Source organism: Coregonus lavaretus, assembly GCF_964263955.1.
Source record: "Coregonus lavaretus genome assembly, chromosome: 22".
NCBI classification, from domain to species: domain Eukaryota; kingdom Metazoa; phylum Chordata; class Actinopteri; order Salmoniformes; family Salmonidae; genus Coregonus; species Coregonus lavaretus.
In genome coordinates, this window is record NC_140009.1 from 35,107,320 (window position 1) to 35,127,743 (window position 20,424).

The following is a 20,424-nucleotide window of genomic DNA, read 5'->3' on the forward strand; positions in this document are numbered from 1 at the left end:
TACTCATTTTGGGTGCCGGTACTGTTTATATTTAGGTGCAGGAGATCCACAATACTTTTGAGCTAATATTCTATAAGAGGAGCAGGAGCTCAAGCAGTAGAACATTTGAGATGCTGGTACTCAGCTCCAGTGAGCTCCTTCCCAAGTCAAGCACTGGTTATCTGCAAAAATAAAAATGTACAAAGGAAGAAATACCATGAGAGTGGCTGAGACATGGCTGGCTGTTTAAAACATAACACAAGAAGCATCAGCATAACAGGTGAGTTTGCTCAAATGGTGCTGAAAAACAGGATAACATGACAAATGTAATGGTTAGTCTGTAGAGGGAGCCTCAGCGAGAGACATGTCAAGTTTGAATAATCTCTCCTTTATACTGCTGCTGCGTGAAAACAGAGGCACTACCTTGAAATGTCAAAGCATACGTACACTGACGTACACTCCGCTCCCCCTTACGGACTGGAAAGTCCTGAAGTAAAACACACACACTCACGGAATGAGTAAAAGTTATAAAACACAGGAGTGAAACACAAAAACGTACAAACATATGCAAATATCTGCAAAACACAGGCACCGAACAGTAAACCTAAAGTTATAAAAGGGTTAAACCTACTTAACAAAAATAGAACACAAGTTAAAATAGTATATTTTATTAACTGAAAGGAATCAATACAATGTCAATGGAATAAACAGGTCTTGTGCAGAATATACCCTTAAATGGATAATTACATTTCCCATTGGCCCTGGACAGATTTAAAACAGAGGCAGGGGGATACTTTTAAAGCAGACTCCATCCCCAAGTCAATAGGGCTAAACTTATAAAACTTTATCCCCTTTATAAATTGACCCTCACTTTAGTGATACAATTCATAAAGTTTGGATAAGAACATGCGCCTAATATTACCAACAATAAGTAATTGCTTTTCATCATTATAGTCTTAGAAAGTGATGTTCACCAGTTGTTCCCCTCTTTAGAAGAAGCAGCAAATCTAACAAGGTGATACAACTATATGGATTGCCCTAATGGAGTTTCATCATGATTTCATAGCAGTTTATATCCAATAAGATACTTAAACAGTTGTGATTTACCTCTTATTATTAGGTCATGGTTAGGGTTGAAAAAAATAAAAAATCTGGTCCCTCCTGATTCCAGGTATCTTCCAGGGAATTTGGGGAAAGATACCAGATTTTTGCAACCTTAGCATGGTTTAGGCTCAGAGTCTGTCTGGTAAAACCAATAGGTGGCTTGGTAGCCTGGATCCAAACTGAATTGTTCCGTTTCACTTCACATATATTTTAGGGTTGCACCACTCACAGTCTTGCTCATGCATGGTAACGTTAACTTTATTTAGGCCTCAAGGTCCTATTTGTCTCTGCTCACGTCTCCCCTTCAACTACATCAAACTCCACAGTTTCTCCATCTCCAACACTGCGATGGTATTTCCTACGGGTTGTTTTTCTTTGTCATCCAGTGTCATTCCTCTTGGTGAAACCAACTATGGCTATTACTGACTTGATACTACACTTGATCTTAGCCAGAAGGCAGATAAATAATATCCATAGCCATTGCTGACATTGAACCACATCGTGAAGAAGTGAAACAACCGGAAAATTCAGTTTGGATACAGGCTAGTTAGACGTGGGGATTTAAATGATCAGATGACATCCGACTGGGAATGAAGTGGCCACCTAATGGGACCTAAGGGTCTTCCAATCCTGACACAATTCAAAGATTAGTAAAAAGTAGCATAATAAGTGAAAAACACCCAAGCAGGCTGAACACAAAGAAGAAAAGACCAGAATTTCAGATACATCCATTACATTGACCAGTGAAATATCAGAAGGCAAGAATTTGAAAAAAGGGGAAGGAAAAAGATTAGAAAACATTTAAGACAACAAAAAAAAGAAAAGCCTAATGGTTACATGTAATACATTATCATTGTCAGCAGGTTTCTACCATCTGAGGGACAAAGCCTGATGCAAATACAAAATTGTCAACAAGACATGATTTCCAAATCATTTTACCATTTTTCTAAGCCTCATAACCTTGTCCTGAAATAAAATACTCATATGAAGATTCAATTGTATAAATGCACATTATATTCAAGTTGAAGCTTTCTAGAAATAACTACTTTGAGCTGCTGTAACTTATTGTCTCACCCCCCTCCCACTCCATTCAGAAAAAGCACAAATTCTCTAGTCCTAATATACTCCAAAAATACAGAAATGATTCAAAAACATGATAGCAAACAACATCTATGAGCTAATGGATGTTTGATACACGATAAAACCAACACATTATTAGCTACATTTGCCATCCAGACACTAGTGATTTGGGTCATACTCATTAGGCACCAAACGGAAGAAAACGAGCAGAAACAGGTAGGGATTAGCTGGACTTATCCAATAAGAAACATTAATTTCTGTTCACAGTTACAAAACGTTTTAAAACATTTTCTGTTGCCAGCACTAATGAATATGACCCTGGTTCAGTTGACCGACCAGAATGTCAAAATGCCAATGAGTTAAAAGGTATGCCTGTCGTTTTGCTCCTCTACTCTGTGTGATGTCCTACTTGTTGGGGTCCTACTCGTTGGGGTTGGGGTTGGCGTCAGGGTACACAGACAGGTCAAAGGTCAGCACTTTGCTGATGACGCAATCTCCTTGCTGTGGGGGGAAAGAGTGATGCTGTCAGTTTTGCCCTTAAGTCATAGAAAACAGTTAGCATACGTGGCTAGTCATTCTATTATCTCAAATGTGAGAGAAAATGACAAGACATTCTTCTAGTTAGTAATGTTTTTATGTAAAAGCTAAGCATTACAAGGATTTATGGATAGGTGTGTTGGATCGTGGGTATGTGTTGTGTGTGTGTGTTTTGTTACATCTGTGTTTGTGTGTGTGTTTTGTTGCGTCCGTGTGTGTGTGTGTGTACCTCTGGATAGACCCCGATGAGAGAGTCAGCCTTGGTGTAGAACTCTTCCTTTAGAGAGATCACTATGGCCTGAGTGTTCACTGACTGATCCTTGATGTAGTTGGCCACCTGTATAGATGGACAGTATTAGACATAACAGCATGGTAATTACATAACAAGTAGTGATGTCGTTAGTCATCTACATAATATGGATAGGCGACACAGACATCACAATAACAAGCCACCCTATCCCTACAGTATATAGTGCACTACTTTAATTAGTGCACTTACATAAATAATAGGGTGCCATTTTAGACTGATAGTGGTGATAGCGAGATTTCGTGACAATTACATAGTAATCACATATGGGTATTTCATGCCAATAATAATAGTTTATGCAGCAGGGTTTTAGACACAGACCTTGCCAATGTTGGTGTTGTCCAACGCAGCATCAATCTCATCCAGGACGAAGAATGGGGCAGGCTTGTAGCTGTGTATGGCGAACAGCAGAGCCAGGGCAGCTACAGTCTTCTCCCCTCCAGAGAGGTTGTCCATGGGTCTGAACCGCTTACCAGGGGCAACACAGTTATAGTTGATCCCATCCAGGTAAGGCTCCTCTGGGTTCTCCGGCCCAAGGAAGGCCTGGGATGAAGGAACACACCATCAACATACAGAAAGTTTTGTTCAAATCGAAAGGGGTGCAGTCAAACAGACCATTGATTTCATATGGAATGAACCCTATGTCAATGCAAATGCCACATAATACAGTATGTAGCTACTTTTACTTGGTGGAATACATTTTAGCCTGTTTGTGTATGGTACAGTACTACTATGGAGTATTTCTGAAGGATAATACCTGGGCAGAGCTGTTGCGTGACAGGGCTTTGTAGATCTCATCGATGTTGGTGGATACAGCCTCAAAACAGGCGTTGAAGCGGTCAAACCTCTCCTTCTTGATCTGCTCAAACGCCTGCTTGGCCTTCTTGGCTCTCTTACGGGCCGCCTCAAACTCTGGAATACAGAATAGATCATCATAAACGCATTATGAAATGTAGATACATCCTTTCCTGTTTCAGTAACATTTGATTCATTCACCAAGAGAGAGATGGTAAGTTAGTCCATTAAGACTCAAGTGTAAGCCTGGGTTCTACACATTTCTCAACTAATTCATCTCTCTTCCGTACCGTCGCTGGTCTCCTGGAACTTGTCCCTGACAGACTCTAGTTTCTCCATGGCCTTCATGTTGGGTGCGCTGATTCTCTGCAGTATGGACTGCTGCTCATTGAGACGTTGCTGCAGTGTGTGCATCTCTGCCTTGATCTCATCCTCCGCCAGCGCGTCCTGAGAGAAAGCAGACACACAAAAATATGTTAGGTGACTCATGTCCTCGGGCTCACACTACATTTCAAACTCACATAAAACAACCCCATTGCTGGGTATTGAATCATGGCTGAAACAGCCAATTTTACATGTACAAAGATACAGAGACTGAGTCTATGGGGAGATGAACTGCGTCCCAATTCTCCACACGTCTCCCAAAGTATGCACTTGCACACTCCCAGACACAGCCTTAGTATGCAGGGTTCACGCATGTGTTCATTTATTACCTTGAGGTCTTCAGAAAGGATGCTGTAATCAATCTCTATGAGAGCCTCTTTAGCCAGGACAGTACTGGACGTTCTCTGACTGCTGCTAGACTCCTCCTGCTGGGAGCTCCCCTACAGAGAGAGAACAATGTCAGAGAGAACAATGTCAGAGAGAGAGAACAATGTCAGAGAGAGAGAGAGAACAATGTCAGAGAGAGAGAGAGAGAGAACAATGTCAGAGAGAGAGAGAGAGAACAATGTCAGAGAGAGAGAGAGAGAGAACAATGTCAGAGAGAGAGAGAGAGAGAACAATGTCAGAGAGAGAGAGAGAGAGAACAATGTCAGAGAGAGAGAGAACGTCAGAGAAAGTGAGAACGTCAGAGAAAGTGAGAGAGAGAGAGAGATGATGTCAGAGAAAGCAAGAGAGCGAGATAATGTCAGAGAGCGAGCGAGAGAGAAAGAGGGACGAAGAGAGAGTGGGAGAGAAAGAGAGAATGTTAAGTACCTCTCCCTGGCCGATGTCGTCCATGGTCCCAGAGCGTAGCGGCAGTCTGATGTCCTGCATCTTACAGGCCTGCAGCAGGTTGTGGCGGTCGCTGCGTTTCTGCTCCAGCTTGGTCTCGATGGCCGTCACCTCCTTCTGCAGCTGGGTCAGCTCCCTGAGGGAATAACACACACCGGTCAAACAATACTGCCGCAAACTGCAATGCTACAAAACTAGTAGCCATCTTTCTGGGTCAGCTCCCTAAGGTAAATACAAACACAATTGTTGAACACAAACAAATGGAAATGCTACAAGCGGTTCTTTTTTCAATCAGATACAAGAACAATGTAGTAAGTAAGAAATATTTGCCTTTTAGAAATGGGCAGAAAAAGAAGATGAGGGTTTTGGTGTGTGTGCGCGCGTCTATGGTTTAAGACTCACTTGTTGGCTCCTCCCAGTTTCTTGCGTATCTCCTCCATGTTGTGGTTCTTGTCGTTGACCTCGGACTTCTTGGTGAGGTGCTGGTTCTTCAGGTCCTGCAGCTGGGCCATGGTCTCATCTATGATCTTCATGTGGCGGTGCTCCTCCTGGGAAAGACAGACAAGGAGAAAAAAAGTTATAAAACGTCCAATCTCACCAACAAAGAACGAAAGTACACATTTGATTAACGCTATCGGTCTAAGAATTTAGGCTGCATCCCGAGTCTCCTCCCTTCTCCTGAAGCGTGCACTTGCACACTCCTCGTTATGGATTTAAAAGCATTGGATTGGTGGAGGGTGGTTGGACGGCGTTTCCGCCATTGTTAAATCCATGAGTGGGAGTGTGCAACTGCATATTTCAAGTGAAAGGGACACCGACTTAGTTCGGAAGCCTTTTACGTTAATCTCTATTTACCTTCTTGAGTCTCTCTATCTCCGCCTCGTCCTTCTTGACGGTCTGCTCCCACATCATGACCTTCTCCTTGTCCTCCTTCAGCTGGTTCTTCTCATAGTCCAGCTGGATGCCCAGACGAGTCTTCTGGGTTTCAAACTCCAGCCTAAAGGTCACACAGACACAAAATGGATGCTGTTAGGTTAACACTCCACATGTGTAGTTCCCACTGTAAAGCATGGAGGAGGAGGTGTTATGGTGTGGGGGTGTTTTGCTGGTGACACTGTCAGTGATTTATTTAGAATTCAAGGCACACTTAACCAGCATAGCTACCACAGCATTCTGCAGCGATACGTCATCCCATCTGGCTTGGGCTTAGTAGGACTATCATTTGTTTTTCAACAGGACAATGATCCAACACACCTCCAGGCTGTGTAAGGGCTTTTTAACCAAGAAGGAGAGTGATGGAGTGCTCCATTAGATAACCTGGCCTCCACAATCCCCAGACCTCAACCCAGTTGAGATGGTTTGGGATGAGTCGGACGGCAGAGTGAAGGAAAAGCAGCCAACAAGTGCTAAGCATATGTGGGAACTCCTTCAAGACTGTTGGAAAAGCATTCCAGGTGAAGCTGGTAGAGAGAATGCCAAGAGTGTGCAAAGCTGTCATCAAGGCAAAGGGTGGCTATTTGAAGAATCTCAAATATTTTTTGGTTAGTACATGATTCCATATGTGTTATTTCATAGTTTATGTCTTCACTATTATTCTACAATGTAGAAAATAGTAAAAATAAAGAAAAACCCTTGAATGAGTGGGTGTGTCCAAACTTTTGACTGGTACTGTACATATTACCTCAACTAACCTGTACCCCCGCACATTGACTCGGTACCAGTACCCCCTGAATATACCCTCATTTTTTTTTTTTTTTACTTTAGTTTATTTAGTAAATATTTTCTTAGCTCTTATTTTTCTTAAAACTGCATTGTTGGTTAAGGGCTTTTAAGTAAGCATTTCACGGTAAGGTCTACACCTGTTGTATTCGGCGCATGTGACAAATACAATTTGATTTGACATTGACACAATGGAGGAGAGTGACTCACCGTTTCTTGGCGATCTCGTTCTGCCTCTTGACCTTCTCCTCCTCGAACTCTCTGATGTTCCTGACCCCAATCTCCTTACAGAACTCGATAAACACCTCATCTTCCACAACGTTCATCCGGTCTCTCAAATTATTGACCTCCTTTTCACGGGATTGGATGATCCTCTTGATGTCGTTGATGCGAGGTCCAAAGTTAGCCAGCTCACTCTCCAGCTTGGACTTCTCCTACAGAGGGTGGGAAAAGGACTTGTTAGTCTAATGAATCACAACAGTGTGTGTCTAGGGGTTCTAGAAACCCTACTGACACACAGTGTAGTAAAAACCTATATTAATGACTTTGAATGACTAATTATAGATCACCACATCACTTAAAAAGCCACATGCAGCTCCAGAGCCACAAGTTGCAGACCCTTGGTTTAGGGCTAATACAAAACGAACTGACACCGTGTTGCTACACCTCCATACCTGCATGTTGAGGGAGAGGTGTCGTGTCTTGGTCTGCTCCAGGTCGCTCTGGGAGTATTTGAGTCTCATCTGGAGGCCGTGGGCCTGAGACTGGACCTGGCGCAGCTCTGCCTCCTTCCTCTTAGCCTTCATTTGCTCCTACACCCACAGAGAGAGATGCATCATGATTATTGTAGTGTTTTTCCTTTCACAGCGATGCCCCATTGTTATCGTAGTCCTGTTCCTTTCAGAGATGCATCATTGTCCTTGTAATGCTTGTGTCCTTGACAGCATTCTAATAAATACATTAGGTTGCTTATCCAACTGCAGCTTGATAAAGGCTCAGTAAAATATGTTTGACAGTCCTTCAGTTTCATATTAACATGTTATATATGTTATAAGTATGGTAACATGTTATGAGCAATGTTCCCTCTAAGCTCTCCCAGGACTGCCACGCAGAAGAAATATCAGCCCGCGCAGAGAAGCACGAGATTGAACTTCACTCAACTTTCTGGAGTTTTCCCCGTTATTTAACACTATCAACATTTCCCTTTAATATGTGGGAATTGTGATCGAATCAACGTAAATATTATCCACTTTCAATGCAACATAGCAAGAAAGAAATACAAAGTATGAAGACTTAATATGCAAAACTATCCAAGAGATTGTATTAGACAGAATGCATCGGAGTAGGATTCTATTGCATTGACAGGCACGACTCAGACCCGTACTCTACACGGTGCGCCATAACCAATCAGAGCTGCAGTAGGCCTATATGCAAATAGACCATTGCCATATATGGATCTGTGCCATTCACTTTGAACTGGGCTGTGTTTACAGCATGAGCGGTCGTGAGTAGATGCGCTAGTTTTTTAAAGATCAAAGCGAGCGCTACATGTAGCCACGTGTGCACATTTGTTCATATCCGTTGGTAGTTAGTGAGTTATTAGCCCAGTTATAGATCATAGTCAGCAAGTGGGGAGTGATTGCTTCCTACAAGAGCACAATGTGTGAATTTCTAGCAATCTTTGACAAGTGAGTCGGGTAAAGAGCTGTATTGTATTTTGAGATGGGCTTGAATAAGCTAAGTAGCCAATAGGCAGAGAGTAGCATAATTTGTCTGATTCTCTGTAATAATGGTATGGGAATAATTACACATTTTATTTTGTTAAGTGGTTTCTTACAACAAAAACAAAAAATTTCATTCACCTCCTTGTCTGAAGGACAAGTGGATAAACAGGTTAATGTCAAGCCCTGCATGTTTTTTTCACATCGGCTACTACTGTACGCTGAACGATAGAAAAGCTATTTCCATGTTAAACTGTTATGGGATGAATTTCTCCATTGTTTTTGATGGTAGGCCACTCTGGTAGGCCTACATTATTATAAAATAGCCACAGTAGTCTACTTGACCAGTGTTAAAACTAACTTAAAGCAGGTACAGTCTCAGTGTTCACAGTAAACGAACCGGAAGTTTAGCCAAATGTTCAATGTTCAGGTTTGTTCTCAGCAGACCTGAAATTTGCTCAGTGCCGGAAAAAAATAGAGTGAACATTGGTTATGAGGTATGATGCTCCAAATCACAGTAGGATGTGTGACTGGTTTACCTTGAGTGCCATAACATGTTATGATGGTGATATGATGCTCAAGATCCCAGTGGCCAGAGTGACTGTTTACCTTGAGTTCCTCAGTGAGTTTCTCCTTCTTGTCCTTGAGTTTGTCCACAGCCTTCTCATCCCAGCGCCTGGCCTTAGCCTTCAGATCACTAGCACCACCAGAGATCACACCAGACTTCTGGAACAGAGTACCGTCCAGGGCCACTGTCTGGAGTGGGAGGTAGACAGAAAGAGAGGAGTGCAGGGATGAAGAGGGAGAAAGAGAATGAATGAAATTAATTGAAAGAGTTAATTTGCACATCTTTCACTCAAGGTGTGTGTGTGTACCTTGTGTCTGAATGCAGTTTTCTACTAGCGCCTACTTTTTCCACTTCAATTAACTAGGCTACTTTTCAATTCGCTAGTGAGAAAAAAGTCTGCCGAGCCCTCTCCCGCTAGAATGAACCATATGCATCTTCTAGCAATCTATTGATAGGACAGGCGCCTGTCAGTCACAAAGTGAGCGATGACAGAGTCTAAATCCACTTAGCCTATTGTTTTCTGGCACATTCATTTACTTTCTTTAGCGTGCAGGGTCCGACATTAACGATGGCCCAGGGTCAGTAAAAACATGTGCCGGGCCAGTGGATATCGACTGTCACTGCCCCGACAAGGATTCAGTTCAACATTTACCTGCTCTGTTACAGTCTCCCATTGAAAACTACACGCGTAAATGTCATGCTATTTGTATTTGAGCAATATGATTGGCTGTTCATTCAAGCACCACCAGGCTCCCGTGAGTCAGAACTTCTCGAGCAGTACATGGATGCCTGTGCCTATACCTCAGTGGCCTTCACACAGCACACTCGAGCTGTCAGAGCAAAAATAATCTCCCATCAATCTACTCGCTGAGCTTATTTATTATAGGGATAGTGATTTATGAAAGTAAACCTTCAATACTGAAGATACTAGCAATATGCTGGCTACTGTTGATAGTGTGCAAATAGAAAGCTACAAAAAGAGCATTCGTCTTGGCTAGCCTACTGTAGCCATGTCGATCTCCCTTTTGGAATTTGTGTCTTAAAAAGGGACAGCATCCTATTTTCAAATCTTCTCAAAATTACATACTTTAGAAACAAAAATGAATTCAATTAATACAATGCAATTCTAAAGAAGAGTAATGACTTGCTTTGCTCAATTATATTACATAGCTTTTTAATCCATATCATAATAACCAAATGTAGCTGAATATAGAGGGAAAGCATGACCCCAATGCATTTAAGACCTACACCATATGTCCGGGCCAGTAGACATTCTGTTGGGACTAGTGGAGAGAATGAAGTAGTAAACTGCTGCATTCTGTGTAGCAAAGCCCATGTTTAACACCTGCTTCATTCTTCAAATCATACCTGTATTGCAGATAGCTACAAACTCCTGTTGCGAAACGTGCTTTTATAAGCCCAATCATTGCACAACAATGAAATTGCATGTTCAAAACAGTTTTGATAGCCACGATTAAAAATAGCTACACACTTTTTTTCCAACTCTAATTGAAGTGCACTTCCCATTCTGCCTTCAAGTGCATACAATGGTAGGCAGGCTTCAGCACACCACACACCAATTTGCAATGAGCTGGAGGCAGTATGCATTTTTAAAACATATACTTAATTGTTTGAAACCTGAATGTTTTACTACATTACATCTACTTTTTTTTTTTTTTTTTTTTTTACATTTTAGTCATTTAGCAGACGCTCTTATCCAGAGCGACTTACAGTTAGTGAATACATATATATATATAATATTTTTGTTTTCATACTGGTCCCCCATGGGAATTGAACCGACAACCCTGGCGTTGCAAACGCCATGCTCTATCAACTGAGCTACATCCCTGCCGGCCATTCCCTCCCCTACCCTGGACAACGCTAGGCCAATTGTGCGCTGCCCATGAGTCTCCCGGTCGCGGCCGGCTGCGACAGAGCCTGGATTCGAACCAGGATCTCTAGTGGCACAGCTACCTTAGACCACTGCGCCACTCAGGAGACTACATGAGGCATGTTTACCTTGCTTTAAAGTAGCCTAGCCAAAATAAAACCAAACGCGGAGACAATTATTTTATAAAGACTTCCATATGCCATTGAAACCAGTAGCCTCTCGCTTATGTTCTATTCTTTTTCAAATCAACTTTCTTTCATTGTCCAGTAGCCAAAAGGCACAATCCTAGTCAGTATCTCTACTTGCACATCTAGCATTCCAGTGTTAATACTAATTGTAATTATTTTGCACTATAGCCTATTTATTGCCTTACCTCCATAACTTGCTACATTTGCACACACTGTATATATATTTTCTGTTGTATTTTTTGACTGTGTTTTTTAGGGATGTAGCTCAGTTTGTAGAGCATGGCGTTTGCAACGCCAGGGTTGTGGGTTCGATTCCCATGGGGGGCCAGTATAAAAAATGATGTATGCACTCACTAACTGTAAGTCGCTCTGGATAAGAGCGTCTGCTAAATGACGTAAATGTTTACCCCATATGTAACTCTGTGTTGTTGTTTTTAATTGCACTTTGCTTTATCTTGGCCAGGTCGCAGTTGTAAATGAGAACTTGTTCTCAACTGGCTTACCTGGTTAAATAAAGGTGAAATAAAAAAATAAAAATAAATATTAGCAACCCATGCTAGTTGTTGCATCTTTAGATCTCCCCTCTTCCTAAATTGATATTTTCATCTCTGTCTCATGAAACCGCTAGCATGCGCGAGTTGCGCTTTTGACAACGGTGTTTTCCCGCTAATTGCATTATGGAACAAACATCTGCGCGTAGCCTACTGTCTTGTACGCATTGCTGAGCTTATGTGAAGAAATAATAGTTTATGAACATTTTAAGCTAAGCGTTCTGATCCATTGCATCAGCCACATTACTTTTTAATTATTATTTTTTATGTAGCCTAGGCCTACTGGTTGTGTGAATTTGGATCTATCATCCTACAACTACCCCAGAGTTTGCTTGGAATAGGCAATTTTTTTCTCGCATAAAAACGACAAAGCTGACCAATAGAATAGGTAAACTTTTCTACTATGGGGATAGTAGATTGACCGACTAGTGATTTTGCTGTTCATTACCCATATCGTTGGCTGAGGAAAAGTAAATGTGGACAGTTATTCTAACGTCTTCAAATGCGCATCGGAATTCGGAAAGGACACACGCCGTTGCATCCTCAAGTTGCATGTTCTGTCAAGATGAATTACCATAATCTAAATGTAATTCATGTGATTCTGAGCACCGTGGGTGGACGCCCTAATCAGGTTACGCACCCAACGCATATGGATCCGGTAAACGGAAACCCTGTATTGTACAACAGCTGATGAAACTAACACTGTAAAAGTGCGGAAAAATTTGATCAGTGTTATTTCCTGATAGTTGCAGGTAGAAAATACAATCTAGCATTAGAATGTACCAGAGGCCACTAACAGAGAATTTCATTTCCAGGGGAGCCTGGCTGGCTACTTTTTCTATTTGGCTGGCTTCTCCATGTGCTTGTAGAAAACACTGTATGGTGTGTGTGAATGCATCAGTGTGCCTCCTACCTTGTGTCTGTAGGGTCCTCCGAAGGCGATGCGTCTAGCGTCCTCTACGTTCTCACAGACCAGTGCGTTACCACAGGCGTACTGCAGGGCCTTCTTAATGTGAGGCGGCTCGTAGCGGATCACATCTATCACCAGCTTGGCTCCACGCAGCTCACGCAGCTTCTCATCTGTAGGCTTCACCTGGAACACAGAGACACAGACAGTTAGACTAATAAAAAAAGTGGTCAGATGATGCAGATGCTAAGCTACAGGACTGTTTTGCTAGCATAGACTGGAATATGTTCCGGGATTATTCAGATAGCATTGAGGAGTACACCACATCAGTCACTGGCTTCATCAATAAGTGCATCGATGACGTCATCCCCACAGTGACCGTACGTACATACCCCAACCAGAAGCCATGGATTATAGGCAACATCCGCACTGAGCTAAAGGGTAGAGCTGTCGCTTTCAAGGAGCGGGACTCTTAACCCGTAAACTTATAAGAAATCCCGCTATGCCCTCCGACGAACCATCAAACAGGCAAAGAGTCAATACCATACTAAGATTGAATCGTACTAAACCGGCTCTGACACTCGTCGGATGTGGCAGGGCTTGAAAACTATTACAGACTACAAAAGGAAGCACAACCGCGAGCTGCCCAGTGACAAGCCTACCAGACGAGCTAAATCACTTCTATGCTCGCTTCGAGGCAAGCAACACTGAAGCATGCATGAGAGCACCAGCTGTTCCGGATGACTATGTGATCACGTTCTCCGTAGCCGATGTGAGTAAGACTTTTAAGCAGGTCAACATTCACAAGGCCGCAGGGCCAGATGGATTACCAGGACGTGTACTTCGAGCATGTGCTGACCAACTGGCAAGTGTCTTCACTGACATTTTCAACATGTACCTGACTGAGTCTGTAATACCAACATGTTTCAAGCAGACCACCATAGTCCCTGTGCCCAAGAACACGAAGATAACCTGCCTAAATGACTACCGACCCGTAGCACTCATGTCTGTAGCCATGAAGTGCTTTGAAAGGCTGGTCATGGCTCACATCAACACCATTATGCCAGAAACCCTAGACCCACTCCAATTTGCATACCGCCCCAACAGATTCACAGATGATGCAATCTCTATTGCACTCCACACTGCCCTTTCCCACCTGGACAAGAGGAACACCTACGTGAGAATGCTGTTCATTGACTACAGCTCAGCGTTCAACACCATAGTGCCCTCAAAGCTCATCTCTAAGCTAAGGATCCTGGGACTAAACACCTCCCTCTGCAACTGGATCCTGGACTTCCTGACGGGCTGCCCCCAGGTGGTAAGGGTGGAGGTCCGAGACCTGGCCGTGTGGTGCCAGGTTAACAACCTCTCCCTCAACATGACCAAGACAAAGGAGATGATTGTGGACTACAGGAAAAAAAAGAGGACTGAACACACCCCCATTCTCATCGACAGGGCTGTAGTGGAGAGCTTCAAGTTCCTTGGTGTCCACATCACCAATGAACTATCAAGGTCCAAACACACCAAGACAGTCGTGAAGAGGGCACGACAAAGCCTATTCCCCCTCAGGAGACTGAAAAGATTTTGCATAGGTCCTCAGATCCTCAAAAAGTTCTACAGCTGCACCATCGAGAGCATCCTGACTGGTTGCATCACCGCCTGGTATGGCAACTGCTCGGCCTCCAACCGCAAGGCACTACAGAGGGTAGTGCGTACGGCCCAGTACATCACTGGGGCCAAGCTTCCTGCCATCCAGGACCTCTATACCAGGCAGTGTCAGAGGAAGGCCCTCAAAATTGCGAAAGATTCCAGCCACCCTAGTCATAGACTGTTCTCTCTGCTACCGCACTGCAAGCGGTACCGGAGCGCTAAGTCTAGGTCCAAAAGGCTTCTCAACAGCTTCTACCCCCAAGCCATAAGACTCCTGAACAGCTAATCATTGCTACCAGGACCATTTGCACTGCCCCCCCCACCCCCACCTTTTACACTGCTGCTACTCTGTCTATTATTTATGCATAGTCACTTGAACTCTACCCACATGTACATATTACCTCGACTAGCCGGTGCCCCCGCACATTGACTCTGCACCTCCCTACTGTTATTTTACTGCTGCTCTTTAGTGGTTTGCTTTTATTTATTTTTACTTAACACTTCTTTAAAAATTGCATTGTTGGTTAAGGGCTTGTAAGTAAGCATTTCACTGTAATGTCTACACCTGTTATATTCGGCGCTTGTGGCAAATTAAATTTGATTTAATACAAGCACAGAGACACAGAAAAATAGACTGGACTGATACAAATTCTAACTTAATAGTTGAGGTAAGTGTGCGCATCTAAAGATAGACTCCACCCTATGTAAGTGACCCGTCCCATTAAATGTAGTCTTCCCCAGTGTGTACCTCCAGATAGTCGAGGGGCAGGAAGGTCTCCGGCTCTCCTCTCTGCTCCTTGATGTACTGGATGCAGTCTCTGCCAGTCTTCTCTGAGTCCACGATGATGGCGTCCATGTTCTTGCCCAGCACCTTGGTCACAGCGATCTGAAACTTCTTCTGAGTGGGCTGACACAGGTCGATCAGACGGCCGTACTGCAGGGAGAGAAAGAGAGCGTTGGAATATGTCAAAACCATTTCACGATCACTTCAATATTTCTGATCAATATTCTGAGAGAAGAAACATGTCTAGAACACAAGAATAATAATATAATAATATGCCATTTAGCAGACGCTTTTATCCAAAGTGACTTACAGTCATGTGTGCATACATTTTTACGTATGGGTGGTCCCAGGGATCGAACCCACTACCCTGGCGTTACAAGCGCCATGCTCTACCAATTGAGCTACAGAGGACCACTGAGAACAGTGAGAACAGTGAGCAGTTGTGTGGAGAGTAAAACAGAGACAGAAGAGAGCATCCTAGTGACAAGCACAAATAGCCAACTGTGGTTGTCCTATTGCTAACTCTGCCTCCAGTCCCCAGTACTGCCACAGATTCGGGATAGAGTTTGATGCTCTCCATGATCTCGCCTTTGTCTGGTAGCCTCTAGCCTTTACAGCTAACTGTGTGGTAACTCTATGCTAGCTGCAGCTTCCAGAAATGTTTGCACAGATCCAGCGTAGTTTCTTAATACTCTGTGGTTGCCCTATGCCACCTGACAGCCCCCAGCCCAAACTCTGTAGCTGTTGGTGCCCGCAGTCTTACCACAGATCCGGGATACAGTCTCTTGATGCTCTCCATAATCTCTGCTTTGCGTGCCTGCCTGCTGTTCTCCTGTCTGTCAATCCTGGCGTCGCCCAGCTGCTCCATCACCTAGGGAAGAGACAAGATGTCAGTCAAAAGTCCTCAGGCAATGTTGACTGATATGACATGGTCCTGGGACTTGTAATTTGCTAGCAATCTACATAGCAGCAAACCCCACAGGAGACAAGCAAAACTAAAAATGTATAGATTGTTTTTCTTCTTCCAGATTAGCAATTCTTATACAGTTATCATGTAATGTCAACATAAAATGTTTTGACTTTCCCAGTGTATTTCAGTATCAACCAATAGTTTGATTGACAGATAGTGTTCAAGTACCTGGTTGAGTTCCAGATTGATTTCATCAATCCTCTTCTTGGCCCCCTCTACCTCCTCAGTCAGCTCCTCCTCCATTCTCTTCTGTTCATCCAGAGACTGCTTGCTGGTGGTAATGTAGTCCTCCAACTTCTCAATACGCTTCTGGTTCTCCTCTATCTCACGGATCTTCTGCTTGATCTTGGCCTGCAGATGGAACATATTAATAAGGTTAATCTCTTTGGCCAGTCACCTTTTCCGTTGCACAACCTTGTTACATTGCGTGCCCCAAATGATCACAACCCTGTATTCCGTATCATCATCATCATCATCCTCCCCATCCTTTACCTCAGTCTCCACTTTCTTTCTCTCCTCAAGGTCGAGCCGGTCCTGGTCGGCCTTCTGGTCTCTGTTGAACTTCTCCAGCTCCTGGGCCAGAGTGGCCGCCCGCTTACTGGCCTCCTCCTTCAGGCGGTGGTAGGCCTTTACCTGGAGAGAGGAGGAGGGAGGTGGTGAGTATTAAATATTCACCTACATATTTATTAGAGAGATTTGGGATCTGAACCAGAGACCTTCCCATACATCCCTCACTGAGGCCACAGTGCTGCCTGATAATCTACTGTAACCCTTCATAGGATCCCAGTCTATCTCCCTGTGACCATTCATATTTAACTTATAACACCCTCATGACCGTTCATAGACTAACCTGGTCCTGGCCCTGGCCCTGTGCTGCCTCCTCCATGCGGTCATCAAACTCCTGTCTGGCCATCTGGCCCTACATAAGTTACTATACCCCCTATAACTCCCTTATTACACTTCATAGACACTACATAGGCTCTAACCTGGTTTTCCTCTAGATTAAGATCCCGTCCCTTGCTCTAGGCCTCCTCCTCCATGCTTCTCTCTCCTATGACTCTTCATAGATCATTATGAAGCTACATAGACCCTTATTACCCTTCATAGGCTCCCAGTCTCTAACCTGGTTTTCCTCCAGTGTGAGGTCCTGTCCCTGGCTCTGGGCCTCCTCCTCCATGCGGTCGTCAAACTCCTGCCGGGCCATCTCCACAGCGCCCTGTTCTTTCTCTAACTCATCCATGTCCCCCTTCCTCTTCTTGTACAGCTTCTGGGCATTCTGGAGGGACTTCTTGGCTGCCTCCAGTTTTTTTATCTTGTGGGAGGTGTTCTCTTTGGCCTTGATGTACTGCGGACGCTTTTGGTTCAGTTCAGCATCCTTCTCCCTGTAGGAGGAAGAGGAAGAGGGGGAGTGGAAAAGGATAAGATATTAGGCTTGTTAGGCTCCTTCTTCACGGTCTATTCCTCTTTCCCCTTCCTCCCTCACTACTCACTTGACCTCCTCTACAGGCTGCTGGTCTCATCATCCTCCCAAGCCCTTTCTCCCTCCCGCCCCACTCACTTGATCTCTTTCTCCACAGTCTGTTGGTCTCTCATCATTCGTCCCAGCTCTTTCTTCTTCTCCTTCAGTTCCTCCTCCACGTGGTCCATCTTCTTGCGGTCCTTGTCGATCTCCTTGTTGCGGTGCGATAGCTCGCGGTTCAGCTTCTCGATCTCGGCGTCGTTGTGGTACAGCTTGAACAGCTGCATCTGGACATGAGCCTTCACCACCTCATCCTTCAGACGCTGGTAACGCTCAGCCTGGAGAGGATTAGGGAGAAAGTGTGTGAATGATACATGAAAACTACATACAAGGTTCGCAAATTGGGCCAATTGTATAAATCACACCAAAACAAAAACTAGAAGGGTTTATGTGTTGTAGGGCAGAATGGAAGAAAAGAATGGAGTCTATCAATCCATCTCAATATTACCTTCTACCTACAGATGGGAAGTGAGAGTTAGTGAGCTCTCGTGAGAAGAGAAGAATGCTATCAGACCGGCTGTCATCCATACCTCCTCTTTCTCCTGCTTGGCTTCTTTGCGTTCAGCGGCGATGTTCTTCTTGCGGTGGTAGTTAAACTGTGTGTCCTCCTCAGCCTTCACCATCTCTTTCTTCCTACGGTCGTACTCCTGAGCCAGCTCCCCAGACCGGGAGATCTCCTCAAACAGAGCCGTACGCTCCTTAGGGTTCTTCATGGCTATGGACTCCACTGCACCCTGATTGGGGAATACATAGAGGTCAGCGGTTACGAACAGTCTTACACAGGGTAAGCGAGGTCCATGGACGAACAGTCTCTAGGGTTCTTATTCACTTTTAAGAAAGCACTACACACATTCTGCTGAAATATGCTAATTGTTTGCATGTGTGTAATATAGTGTACATTTTGTATGAAGAAAGATCGAGAAAACCCAGCTACTCATGCAAATTAAATTGTTATATATTTTTGCATGTGACTATTACTGTGATAACTGTATGTTACTGTTTGAATCAGTTCTCACCTGGAAGACCAGGAAGTTCCTGGCCTTGATGAGGATTCCTAGTTTCTCCAGCTCCTCGCTGTACTCTGCCAGATTCACCACCTTACTGTTGATACGGTACTCTGACGACGAGCCTGACACACAGAGAAGATTGGTGATAGTTATGGCTATCCGTCAAAGATCAGAACACAAAGGGTGTGTCAAAAATGGCACCCTATTCCCTATATAGCGCACTACTTTTGACCAGGACACGTCGTCAAAAGTAATGCACTATGTAGGGATTTGAGTGCCATTTCAGACTCAGACCAACACTACACATTGAACTAGCAGACACAGCCACACAGTTGAGCACTTCTGGATGTGGAGACAGCAGTGGCATACCAATGATGATTCTGGTGAAGGTGCGCTCTTCTCCACTGTCCTCGTGGTACACCATGCTCACAAAGGCTCTGTTGGCTGCTGGCTTCCCCACGGGAGCTCCATGGATCAGGTCCTTCAGGGTCTTCACACGCAGGTTGCTGGTCTTCTCAGCCAACACAAAGCTGATGGCGTCCATGAGGTTAGACTTGCCTGGGAGGGAGAGAATATGAATGGGACTCAATGGCGTCAGTGAGTGAACTATTCAAGTCTTGCAAATATTGTTTCTTTGGAAAAGGACGTAAACTAACTTACTAGCTTAGGACTGGGAAAAGGTGATACCTAATCAGTTGCACAACTGAACGAATTCAACCAAAATGTGTCTTCCGATTGCACTCAATACCTCTGAATCAGAGAGGTGCGGGGGCTGCCTTAATCGACGTTCACGTGATCGGCGCCCGGGACTACATAAAAGTATTGATCTAGCTAATGTTTATTAGATCAACTACTTGCGAGGTCTCATTCATTTGTTCTCATTGACTGGGTGACTGTCAGTGAAGGAAATGTGGACCATAGCCAAATGTTTTGCACCCGTGGCTAGCTAGCTACAGTTATTTAAAAAATGTAGCTAATATTAAATAGAATACAAGTGTTCATATGCTGTCGTTATCGACAAAGTAACAAGTATAGCCGCCATGCATTTGCATCAATGTTGCAAATAATCAACCCGGCTAAACTAGCATTAGCTAGCAATCTAGCTAGGCCTAGCAGTACAGTGACATTAGCTAACTAGGCTACTTGCAATGTTAATTGGCCATCACTTACCGGATCCATTGGGTCCAATAATCGCGGTGAACTTGTGAAAGGGACCAATGATTTGCCTGCCCTTGTAAGATTTGAAGTTTTCGATCTCTATTAGTTTCAAATAACCCATTTTGATCAGATCTCTTGTGCGCAAACAGAAGAAGGAATATGTGTTGTGCTAGCAGCTAATGTCGCTAATGCTAGCTAGCTTTTTAACTCAAACGAGAAACATGCAAGCAAATTGTAAACACTTAAAAATGCAAATAAGCAAAAGTTGCATAATCGGTTGGTGTGCCCGGCTAACTAATTCGATTAGCTTGCAAGCTAGCTTTCAAAATGTACGACTGCAACAACAATGCGCCATTTTACAGTCTTCCTGCACGATTGGAGACCTCTGAGCGCGCGCTAAGTGAATTAGTTCTCGCGAGATGTTGCTTCTATAATGTATCCAAAGCGCCACAATGTTACTGTTTATTTCTCACATTTATCAAAATAGCATTGTAATCGAAAGTATTCACACTCACTGATGGCATTATTATTACAGTGAAACTGATATGATCAATCTTGTTAGCTAGATACTTTTTTGTTGCACATTTAGTTCACTGGTGTTACCATGGTGATTTTGTATCATCTAAACAAAAGGGGAGTGAAGAAGGTGACCTCTCTGAATGATGACAATTGCACCTGTTTTTTGGTACTTTTCGGCAAAGTTTTCATAGTATTATGAATGTTTAATCGCCAAAGCAACAAAATCATTATATCTTGTTAAACTTCTCTGCCTAC

General features: G+C 43.7%; 1 protein-coding gene across 1 annotated transcript; it reads right to left on the reverse strand.

Annotated features, from left to right (window-relative positions):
- Positions 1-631: 631 nt before the first annotated feature.
- On the reverse strand, positions 632-20,045 carry LOC311150379 (structural maintenance of chromosomes protein 1A). The gene is made up of 23 exons (XM_084187818.1): positions 19,663-20,045; positions 18,862-19,050; positions 18,502-18,614; positions 18,016-18,219; positions 17,525-17,763; positions 17,090-17,348; positions 16,459-16,599; positions 16,135-16,317; positions 15,760-15,867; positions 14,961-15,146; positions 12,569-12,748; positions 9,067-9,213; positions 7,411-7,548; positions 6,947-7,170; positions 5,873-6,014; positions 5,420-5,565; positions 5,000-5,153; positions 4,516-4,626; positions 4,093-4,249; positions 3,765-3,919; positions 3,329-3,550; positions 2,930-3,037; positions 632-2,664 (listed from the first exon to the last, which is right to left on the reverse strand). Exons 1-23 carry the CDS (start codon positions 19,769-19,771, stop codon positions 2,584-2,586), a joined length of 3,696 nt encoding a protein of 1,231 aa, XP_084043944.1. The 5' UTR covers positions 19,772-20,045; the 3' UTR covers positions 632-2,583.
- Positions 20,046-20,424: the final 379 nt, after the last annotated feature.